General features: G+C 38.3%; 1 protein-coding gene across 3 annotated transcripts in view; it reads left to right on the top strand.

Moving 5' to 3' along the window:
* The window catches only part of LOC124776280 (PAT complex subunit CCDC47), a 76,461-nt gene that overhangs the window by 52,150 nt on the left and 12,080 nt on the right, over window positions 1-12,231 (top strand). For all 3 annotated transcript variants that reach the window (XM_047251184.1, XM_047251185.1, XM_047251183.1), the window contains exons 6-7: window positions 6,688-6,846; window positions 11,845-12,035. In XM_047251184.1, the coding sequence (XP_047107140.1) occupies window positions 6,688-6,846; window positions 11,845-12,035 (350 nt within the window). The remainder of the gene's footprint in view (window positions 1-6,687; window positions 6,847-11,844; window positions 12,036-12,231) is intronic.

The raw sequence follows: 12,231 nt of genomic DNA, 5'->3' as shown, positions 1-12,231 counted from the left end.
GGAGCACTTTGTTCTTGATCCTCCACTCTTATTATTCCCTCTTGGCTGTTGTACATATTGTATATGACCTCTCTCTCCCTATAGGTTACCCCTATTTTTTTTCAGAATTTTGAACATCTTGCACCATTTTAAATTGTCGAATGCTTTTTCCAGGCCAACAAATCCTATGAATGTGTCTTGAATTTTCTTTAGTCTTGCTTCCATCATTAACCGCAATGTCAGAATTGCCTCTCTCATGCCTTTACCTTTCCTTGAGCCAAACTGCTCGTCATCTCGCTCATCCTCAATTTTCTTTTCCATTCTTTGGTATATTATTCTTGTAAGCAACTTGGATGCATGAGCTGTTAAACTGATTGTGCAGTAATTCTCACACTTGTCAACTCTTGCCGTATTTGCAATTCTGTGGATGATGCTTTTCTGAAAGTCAGATGGTATGTAGCCAGACTCATACATTCTACACACAAAGGTTAATAGTCGTTTTGTTGCCACTTCCCCCTATGATTTTAGATATTCTAATGGAATGTTGGATATCCCTTATGCCTTATTTGATCTTAAGTCCTCCAAAGATCTTTTAAATTCTGATTCTAATAATGGATCCCCTATCTCTTCTAAATTGACTCCTGTATCTTCTTCTATCACATCAGACTAATCTTCCCCCTCATAGAGGCTTTCAATATATTCTTTCAACCTATCTGCTCTCTCCTCTGCATTTAACAGTGGAATTCCTGTTGCACTCTTAATGTTATCACCCTTGCTTTTGATGTCTCTGAAGGTTGTTTTGACTTTCCTGTATGCTGAGTCTGTCCTTCCGACAATCATTTCTTTTTCAGTGTCTTCAGATTTTTCCTGCAGCCATTTCATCTAAGCTTCACTACACTTCCTATTTATTTCATTTCTCAGTGACTTATTTTTCTGTATTCCTGAGTTTTCCGGAGGATTTTTGTACTTCCTCCTTTCATCGATCATATGAAGTATTTGTTCTGTTACCCATTATTTCTTTGCAGTTACCTTCTTTGTACCTATGTTTTCCTCCCCAACTTCTGTGATGGCCCGTTTTAGAGATGTCCATTCCTCTTCAACTGTACTGCCTACTGAGCTATTCCTTATTGCTGTACCTATAGCCTTAAGGAACTTCAACCGTATTCCGTCATTCCTTAGTACTTCCGTATCCCACTTCTTTGCGTATTGATTCTTCCTGACTAATGTCTCTTCATCCCCACTATATTGTGGTCTGAGTCTATCTACTCCTGGGTACACCTTACAATCCAGTATCTGATTTCAGAATCTCTGTCTGACCATGATGTAATCTAACTGAAATCTTCCCGTATCACCCGGCCTTTTCCAAGTATATCTCCTACTCTTGAGATTCTTGAACAGAGTATTCGCTATTACATGCTGAAACTTGTTACAGAACTCAATTAGTCTTTCTCCTCTCTCATTCCTTGTCCCAAGCCTCTATTCTCCTGTAACCTTTTCTTCTACTCCTTCCCCTACAACTGCATTTCAGCCCCCCATGACTATTAGATTTTCATCCCCCTTTGCATACTGTATTACCCTTTCAATATACTCATACATTTTCTCTATCTCTTTATCTTCAGCTTGCAACGTCAGCATGTACACCTGAATTATCGTTCTCAGTGTTGGTTTTCTGTCGATTCTGGTAAGAACAACCCTGTCACTCAACTGTTCACAGTGACACACTCTCTGCCCTCCCTTCCTATTCATAATGAATCGTAACCCCGTTGTACCACTTACTGCTGCTGTTAATGGAGCCTTTGCATTTTCTAGTTTCCCTGCCATGTTCAAGCTTCTGACATTCCATGCCCTGACTCATACAATGTTATCCTTTCATTGGTTATTCAATCTTTTTCTCATGGTAACCTCTCCCTTGGCAGTCCTCTCTTGGAGATCCGAATGGGGGACTATTCTGGAATCTTTTGCTAAAGGAGAGATCATCATGGCACTTCTTCATTTACCGACTCATTCCATTGATCATTGCGGGTTCTTCCACCTGTAGGGGCAGTTTCCCATTCCTAGGACAAGAGAGTGCCCTGAACCTCTGTCCGCTCCTCCGCCCTCTTTGACAGGGCCGTTGGCACATTGAGGGTGACTTCTTATGCCAAAAGTCTTTGGCCGCCAATGCTGATTATTAATCAAAATTTAAGTGGCGGCGGGATTTGAACCCGGGACCGAAGACGTTTTTATTACGAATCAAGGACGCTACCCCTAGACCACAGTTGCAATATCAGTTTTTTAAATGCTCTTAACTATACTGTCAAGTTTGCGATAGATGTTTGCTGCATCCAAGGTAGAGTTTGTTGCTCCATGTAACAAGAGCTAATGAATATTCTGTCTCAGTGGACATTTTGCTGAATGTGTAAGTCGTGTCTGCTGCTGTAGCAACTCGTGCTCATGAAAGTGACAGACTTACTTTGAGCATTAACTGTTTCTTCCCTTCTGCATAGCTATGTCATCATCTCTGCCTGGTGTCACCTGTGGCTGTAGTAGTGTGAACTTAAGAAAAAAATTTAATTTCTTCCTTTTTCTGTCTGCACTATAACAATATTTTCAAACTGTGTGTGTGTGTGTGTGTGTGTGTGTGTGTGTGGGGGGGGGGGGGGGGGGGGGGGGAGGGGAGGTACGCGCGCGCGCGTGCATGCATAGGTGTGGGCATGCACAAGTGTATCTACATACACACTTAGGGTATTATTTCACTTTTCCTGTAGTTACTCGTTACATTATTTTTTACGCTTCAACCACACTCATTCTATGAAATGTTAGTATGGGCACTAAAAATCTTACTGTTGTGTGATCACACAAACAAACCTTTGTTACCATCGTCATCATCTTCATCATCATCCCTCCCCACTACCTTCCATCTGTGGATTTGTGCAGTGCATCTCTCCTGATTGCCCAAGCCCCTATTGGGCAAAAGGACTACTTACACTAAGGTCAGCCTGCATTGGGGACCAAGAGATGATAAAGGCAGAGTGAGAAGTAAAGATAGAAATGAATAATGCAGTCAAGAACTAGGACAGCAATAAAACTGTGACAAGAGGGAAATGGGGGGGGGGGAGTGAAGAAGAAGAACAAAGATGAAAAAATAAAAGTTTTAAAAATATAATAAAAAGTATAATATAAAGAAAACTTTGAGGATGTGTGCTGACAGTGATCACTTGTAGGGGGGTGTCAGGATGCAAAGATGTGTTGGAGGCCATGTTCCCTACTCCAGATTTCAGGGAAACTAGCATTGAGTGGGAGTATTTAAATAGCCCATATGGTGTAACAGTGATTCCTTTGAGTCATGCTGTAGAGCAGTGGTTTTAGATAATTTTGGATCCACAGTTTTAGATCGTTTTGGATCCACAGCTTCTTTGACCTGAACGTGAACACCCGTAGCTTCTTTCGCACATGACCTCCGACTCGGAGTATGGGGAAAATAAACTCAACTTTCGAAAAAAATGAATAAGAGTAATTATCTCTTTTGTATCTATTAACATAACACATTTTAAGCCACTTCTAATGTTACTGCATCATATTCTTGCAATGAAATTGATGGGAAGTATAAGCTTGCTTCTTCATCGTCAGTTCTTTACGTCATGGCACAAAATTGGAAATTGTGACTCACATCTCCTTCTCCACATTCATTTGTGATCTATATTTCATGTTGACACTCCTGCTTCACTAAGTTCCAAAACTTGAACAGTGATGAGGAAACAAACTTTGATTTCATCGTGGTGTCTGAAGAAATATTAATAAATTGCTCTTATTCTTCAGTGGAAAGTGTTGACAGAATTCAGTACTGAAAGGGTGTATGATCCTGGTGTGCTTGTCTGGTTCTAGAAAGTTCTCAGAATATAGTCACTGAATTCAGTTAAATGACACAAACCAAATCACAGTTCGCAGTTCTTCTCTCCACTGAATGTTATTGTCTTCTAAGACTGTGTGAAGGGCAGGGAAAATATAGAGTATACCTTAATCATACAACTTTCTCCCACAGTAGTAGTTTCTTCCTGAAGACTGAAATTGTGTGTCAATTTCAGACAGTTGGTCTCATTACATTGAACAGATACATCCAGTGAATTGAGTTTTATGAAAATGCATGAGCTTCAAAACAGTCACTGTTAAATGAATCTAAGTGTTTCTCTTGAACAATATGAGAGTTAAATTCATTCCTGAATTCAATAACCCTTAAGACATTCTCACATAAAAGATAGTGATATTTACTGTAATAAATTAGCAAAATGCGCTCAGCCTCCATATCAACACACATTTGTCAAAAACATCATAAGTGGCTGACTTTTAATGAAGTTTGTCAATTACTGATTAAATAACCTCATGAAGGACAGCACTCTCATTCTTTTTAATGCCATTGCTTCTTGGTGAGTGAAACAGTGTATCTAAATAGCATGAGGTGTGTTTTTACAGATCAGAGCTTACAGTCTGGTGTAACAACCAGCCATGCAATGACATCTATCTGTATACTAGTCTATCCAGTTTTCCCAATTAACATTGTTTTCTTGCATAACACAGTGTAGTGTTTCAAAGAGTTCTGTGGCTTTTGTTCCAAATGTTACTTTTTCTGCAGGAAAGATGATGATCTCTGTGAATTTTGTTGTAATGTACAAACCGCACGTAATAAATTAGATGCACATCACACTGTTCATTAACGTCATCAGCCATATTGAATATTCAACGACTAATAGTGTTGTCTGACAAGAGCATATTTCCAGATTGCTTAGCAACTGACTTACCCATCGTAATACATACCATAACTGGGCAGGCTGGTAAAATAAAGTGCCACCTCTGCTATGGTGTGAGGTTTCTTGCTCTTTGGTACACAATAGGCAACTTCGTAATGTGAAAGAGGAGCCTTTGTTGGAATCTCAGCTTGTTTAGTGAAAGCTTTCTTTTGTTCTGTCATTTAACTTGTGGGACCATTCGTATGGTTTGTTTACCAACCTACTGTGAATTGACTCCAAATGTAGTATCATTTTTTAGGAAGCATGCTTTCAATAGCTAGGACTTCTGAAACAAATGATGCTCTGTGCTTGTGTTCCATTTCCCATGACAGTACACATTAAAACGAAATTCAAGTAACTGTCATCATACTTCTCTTTAAAACTGCATGGTACATTGGAATTATTACATTTTGAACTTGCATGTAAAAATTTGTCCATGCTGACAGAGAAACACAAATGACAGAAGACAAGCAGCAATTAAAAGCTATCTACATTTGACAAAACTAACCTGCATGCTGACTGTTACTGAGTAATAACAAGCAAGTCGTGTGATTCAACTGTCATCTACATCACTCCAATATTAACAACACTTTATACACCAGCTTTGCAATACGTCACTACTAGTTCACATGTTGATCCTTTACTCAGAAAGCAAACAATACAAATTATTATTTTTATGACACCCATACCTTAAGGTCATGATGAGAACCGTGACTTGAAGTTTGAAAGCCCCTGCTGTAGAAGATGAGCAGCAAGTGGATACTGGGTGTTCTCAAGGTGGACAGGTCTTTTATGCCCATTTAAGCACTCAGCCAGATAAGTGTTGGCCATGCCTCCATGAAATGCTCGACAGTGGATACAGGTTGACATGTTAAACAACATGTATGGTTTTGTAAGATGCTCCGTCTTTGGTATTGTACGATTCACCAATGGTGGGGCTGGACTAGATAGGTGTACGAAGCAATTTTTACAGCTGGGGAAGGAGTCTTGATGTCCGGAATGTCATACTAAGATGTTACGGAGGTTGGGAGAAGTAATGTGTTGAGGGATTTGAGGCCAGGAAAAGAGGGGAGTGCTTCTTAGATTTTCTAAAGTGGGAACTATATGACACAGAGGTTGAGGGAGGATACTGCCCAGGAGACTTGTTTGTGAATAAGATTAGTGGGGTAGATGCAGGAGAGGAAAGTCTGGAAGAGGTTGCTGGTGTAGGTGTTGACAAGAGTCGGTGATAGAGCATAGAGCAGACACATTTTGTCGCGGATTCCCAGGGGAGGAATGTTTGAAGTAGGAGATGTGACAGCTGTCATTGTGTGGCAGCTGTCAAAGTGTAGTTATTGTTGCTTATTGGTCAGATTTTTTATCACTTGCTACTGTGACATTGTGGTATTTAATGTAGCATTAATCCAGTCATTATGAGTGCTTTCCAAGATTTAGCCACTCACTGCTTCTCCTTTTGTTTGTGTCATGTAACAACAATTAAAGTTGTTTGCCGGTGTAAAACTTTAATCGAAGAGACAAAGCCTGTACATATGTTTTCCTTTCCCCATTATTCACCTTGAAGTGCTACACGGATTTGTGCTTTTCATTTTTATATAGTCCTAATAGATGAAATGTTAGTATCTTAACCTTTACAAACTGCAAAGAGAGAAGAAGTTATAGGGTTAAAACTGTTATTTACAGAAATTTAAAATTGCAGTGAGTTTGTTGTCTGTTAAATTTATCAGTTTTCTTTTGATCTGTATTTTATGCAGAGGTTTATCTCTTGTCTGTTACTTAGGTTTGGATCTTCCACTATTTAGGATTGCAGATTTCTAAGATCCATATAGAACATGAAGATATGTAGACTAAATGATAGTTCAGTAAATAAAAGAGCAAGCAAAATGATCGTGCAATACAGATGAGAACAACAGGAATTTTTCTTTTTTAAATAATCGTTCTGTTGCAGCGCCAAGATCTTGTTGCTGTCATAGGACAATTGATGCGGCCTTCCAGTGATCAGGTACACATAAGGGTTGATATGAACAAGGAAGATATGGACAGTTTTGTCTTCTGTATTGCTGCTAAGAAAACTGCTTTAAGACTTTCAAAGGAAATGGCAGATCTGGTAAGTATGGTCAAATCCTTTTTTAAGAAATAGAATCAAGTTTCTAATTAATTTTTTTCCTCTGCCCATTAATGTGCCAGTATTAAAAGTAGTTTATCATATACAAAAAGGTCCTGTATAGCTAGTGTATACATTCCACATTTTACACAGTGCAAAATGAAGTTATAAGATGTTCCAGGAGAAGGTGAAAATTTTGCAACAAACAGACGATATATGTACTTAGGTAGAAAATACAATCCCCATAAGACTGCACGTCTCAACTGACTACCACACTGCTCATGTTCCAATAGTGGTTCACAAGAGACTGACTGTATGTGTCCACAGCTAAATCAAATGCAATATTGTTTTCAAGGCATAGAGTAAATCTGCCAGTGGTAATAGCACTAAGCCACTACCACTACCCTTCAAAGATGTTACTCAGTTATCCGGGACTCTTTATCAGACATAAGTTAACCTCAGAGGCACACACAAAATACATGTCTAAGAAATGGGAGGTGGCTGTCAACAGAATTAGAGTTATGACATGACTTGGGTAGGGCTTAAATGTCAGCACGTTGCTGACAACAGTACATCCAATTATGGTTGATGGGAGTGATGGTTATGTATCTGCAACCGACAATTACCTCAGCAGAATTAATAAATGCAAGTGTAAAGCAGTGAGAGCTTGTGTGGGAACAACACATGCCACCCCTACCAATGCAGCCTAAGTTGAAGCACATGAACCTCCGGTCCATCTACTCCAGTGGCATCTCTGCATCCATTTTTTTTTTCCCTCTTAAAAGGAATCAACATGAATCCAGCAATATGGAAAAGATTGCCTCAGACCTAACCCTACAGTGCTTAACCATGACATTCCTGGATAATTAGAATTCTTCCTCCTTAAGTCCAAGGGTATGTAGATACTCAGGAGATTGCAAGGAATATCATTAGAGCAGATATCGTACATAGTTTTAGCATCCCACTCACATTGAAATTGTCTAAGGTGTACATAATAACTAGAGTTACCTATGACCATGAGGCTTACATTAACAATAAAACTTTGTTGCTGATTTTAAAACCCTATCTGGAGGCAATATATACCTATACTGATGGCTCCAATACCGGTGACTGTGTTAGAAGTACGTACTGCATACCATGTTGGCAGAAGTCTGAGCTAATCAGATAACCAGCATAGGCAAGAACCATAACCGTGGAATTAGTTGCAGTACTAGAAGTATTTAATTTCTCCTAGCAGATGACAGCATCTCTGGATTTCCTACTTGACAACTCACTCAAAAATTTCAGCAGCTGTTTGACTTAAAACATCATTTTATACAGGATTGTTGAAGTGATTGAATCCTTGTGTGAAGAAGGCTATTCTGTTCATTTTATTTGGGTAAAATCACACTGTGGATCACTGACATTGAGCTTTTAACCATTTAGCCAAAGGAGCTGCTGTGACAGTGATTACCACCTGCACTGCAATCCCAGGTCTGTGTTACCAGTATGATGGCAACAGGAATGGGAGGAAACAACAAGATACAGGGATCAGAAGTATGCAGTTCGCCCATCGCTCCTCTATTCCACAAAATCTCATACATAATCATTGCTTAAACACCTTGGTTTTCTAATATTTAGATTCAGATTGAACCAACAGATGTTTCTGTAAACATCTTCACAGGCTGCACAAGATAGAAACACATTTCTGCTCTTTTCTGAGGTTGCCCCAGACGGCATGGAAGTATTACAGTCATTGAGCAATAACTTGTGAAGCTTTGTCATCCATTGTCAACCTGTATGACACCTTTGTTAGCAATACAGAATCATAGACTCCATAATGTGACGTACAGATTCACCACTGCCACAGGTATCCACATCTAATACCAATATATGATTGATGCTGAAAAGCTCAAAAGTGGTCTATATCATTTGATTGTACACTGTTTATAGGGTCTTGGTCTGTCTGTAACTACGTATGTTCTGTCTACAATATGTGTGCGCATGCAAAAAAACAAATATTATAACATCAGTTTTCTATCAATAGCTGTATATTTTATATAGTTTGTTTTCTATAGTATTATGGTGTAAGCTAAAGGCCAATAAATTAAAAAAAAAAAAGTTTCTCAGAATCATTTTGTGTAGCCTTCTGTTCTAAAAGGATCTTTCTGTCACTGATTTGAATATAGGAAATAAAAAATGGAAATGCAGTGTTTTAGTGATACAACTCACTAAAATGTTTTCAACATATACTGTACATTATCCTTATAAATTCAAATTTCACACCCTAAATATCTTCATGAACAGAATATATTGATGATGCCGCACCCAGTCCAGCTTCTGAAATGACTTGGGAAGTTTTTCATTTTAAGTGGACCTTAGAGGTTCATTTCAATCATCTAACTGTGAGAGTACAATTGAGTGATGATTATTCTTCACTATATGGTCGTGCAGGTTTTTGGAACATAGTAAAACACACAAACTCTTTCTCACTTCAGCACTTCTCTCCATTCGTGTGATCACTGTCTTCAAAGATTGCATTTTCGGCTGCTATTATTCAGAAGGATTCCGTCATCATCTTAGTTAGCTTTCTCACAGAATGAGACTCCTAAACTTTGATTACTTCCATGTCATTGCTTTCTGTAATAGCCACCCAATCCTTATTCCTCAATTCTTCAGAATTTGAGTTCAGAGCCTTACACTTTCTATTCATTGACATCTCTAGTTCTACTGTTTGTGCCATTCCCATTCTTTTTTCTGATTCATTGGCAGTGTAACTAATGTTCAGTTCATTTTCTGCAACTGATACAACTAATGTCCAGTTCATTTTCTGCAACTGATACAACATCAGACGACAGTTTTCAAAAGAAAACTTTTAATACATTTTGGAGTGATCATTGTCCCATTCATCTCTAATGATATTGATTGCCACCTTAATCTTTAACTGTGGCTGAATGTCTTGGTGGTAACCTCACCTCAAGCCACAGTCTGTTAACAAGCTTTGAAAATGTGCCAGTAGCCCCTTGGTTCATAGGGTGCAATTTGGAAGTAGTGTTAGAAGGCATTAAATAAAATTGATACTTTCATTCAACTCAATAATTGGAAACAGAAGGCTGGGAACATTACCAGTGAGGAGGACTATTTTGGAAAGTATTTTTTATTTCTTACACTATGCCTGAACTCATTATTCAGTTCTTTTTGAAAAAAAGCAGTTCAGTTTGAAGATGCCATCCAACCTGTTCACCTCTGTGAACAGAAAACCTACTCTTACCAAATCACTTCATTGTCTTCTCTGACATGGGGTAAGTAAAAACAGATTTAGTTTACAATTCCCTAAAAGTGTTTCCTCTGAAAATGAGAACGCATTGATTATTAGTGGCCATAAAACTGGGAGCAGATTCTTCAGCAATAAAAATGAATGGACACCTGGTCATTAGTTTCGAACCCTTTTTATCAAAGTTAAAAAATTGATTCTTTGTGTAATATTTAGTCTCACTTGAAATTATTATTATTTTTTCTCAAAATTTATTTGTTTTAACTGTCTCCTGTTGTCACTTTTATATAATGGAAGCAAAATCAATGCTTCAAATGATCAAACCAATATAGTCTGGCAGAGAAACTTGGTGGATTGCCTGGTTTAATGAGATTAACCAGTATCAAGGGCCACGTTCATATGCATTAGATACAGAAATTTTGTTAAATATCATACAGCCGTATTGATCGAAATACGCCTTACAACTCGTGTAGACAAACAATTTTATAGTGATAGTAATGTACTGTACCGACCAGTAACTATATTGTTGTGTTTTTGTTTGGTAAATTTTTGGAATCTGTTCCTGTACACAATAGTGTCCTACTGTTGTAAGACTCATTTTGAGGTGAAAAGTGATATGAGGGTATTCATTTGTGTACCATGAGCAGCTTTGTTTTTATATATGAATGTGACATTCTGTTAAACACATTTGCACTAATCTTGCAAATATTCTCATTGCAATACATTTTGAAAGGTGATTTGGAAAACAAATCAAATCAATTATTCTGACACCACTGGGTTGTAAGGGTTTGTCACATGAAAACACTCAACAAACAATCCTCATCAACTTCTGGAAGCTAGTCAGTGGACTTTTAATTTTCACTGTATAAGATTGTGTTAAGCATTGCTTACAGGACATTACTCCACTTCTACAGACCTCACCAAATGGGACATTAAACCCTAACTTTGAGTCTTTACTGGAAGCCATTAATGTTGATGTGCCCTTTTGTGTTTAGAACCCTCAGCAATACTATATAAAAAGGATAGGTGCTACTCGCAACATAGATAGGCATTGAGTGGCAGGGAGGCACATTGAAAAAGAGTGCTAGATACTGGTAGCCATTCCACAAACTCTTTCATCAGACAGAGGCAAAACAAAACAAAACACACACACGCACACCTCACAGACACATGGCCACTGTTGTCCCTGGATGCTAAGATCTGAGTCAAGCATTAATGTCTGGAAACAGCAGTGTTTTGTATCCCGCCTGGAAGGTGGCGCGTGGGTAGGATCAGGAAAATGTAATACACGTCGGTACTGCAAGTGAGTAAAAGTGGTTTACTGGTGCAGGAATATTTACAGAGGCATACATAACTTAGTTCATAGGTGCAAAGCAGAAGCAAAGTGTCCTGGCCATCTACTCTTGATCCAAATGGGCAGAATCTGGAGCGGAGCTGTCCCGCTCCGGCTAGAGTGCACTGTGTGTGCGCACGCGGTTTTTTGTTTTGTTTTGTTTTGCTTTGTCTGTCTGATGAAGGATTTAGTGTGCTAGCTAATTATATCTAGCAGTCTTTTTTCAAAGTACCTGTCTGCCCCTCAACACCTCTATGTGGTGAGTAGCGTCTATCATTTTCAATTTGTTGTCATTCCATCTCGGATTTTCCGTTGTTTGGTTTATAATTGTATATTCATCTTGAGATAAGAACAATATTATCAAAATGAAAGGTGTTTGTGGTTAAATATATTTCTAATTTTTTGTCCATTTTAGAGTGTATACTGTCCAGAGAGGCGTTCAGTGGAGAAATACGGCTTGCCAGCCAGTTTTAATTTGCTATCTGAAATAGCTGAAGCATCTTCTGCTCTTTTGGATTCAAAAGTTGTAAACGTCATTAAAACTCACGCAGATATGATTGATTACATTCATTTTTCTGATCAATATTCAGGCCCAAAGCAGCCAGAGTAAGTACTGGAATTCATTTGATTTTCTTAAATGCCGCATAAGAAGGTCAAACATATAAAAATTTGTTAATGCATTCTTGCTGACTGTTGAGAATACTATTGTTGTTCTCACATAAATGATGTTTTCCATATAGTTCTTTTTTTTTCTTTACGTCTAGATCCACTTTTGATAAAGCTGTGTTCAGAATTTCCCTGT

The sequence above is a fragment of the Schistocerca piceifrons genome, chromosome 2 (genome assembly GCF_021461385.2).
Source record: "Schistocerca piceifrons isolate TAMUIC-IGC-003096 chromosome 2, iqSchPice1.1, whole genome shotgun sequence".
Taxonomy (NCBI): domain Eukaryota; kingdom Metazoa; phylum Arthropoda; class Insecta; order Orthoptera; family Acrididae; genus Schistocerca; species Schistocerca piceifrons.
The sequence above is the reverse complement of the archived record's forward strand: the minus strand, read 5'-3'. Positions and strand labels throughout refer to the sequence as shown.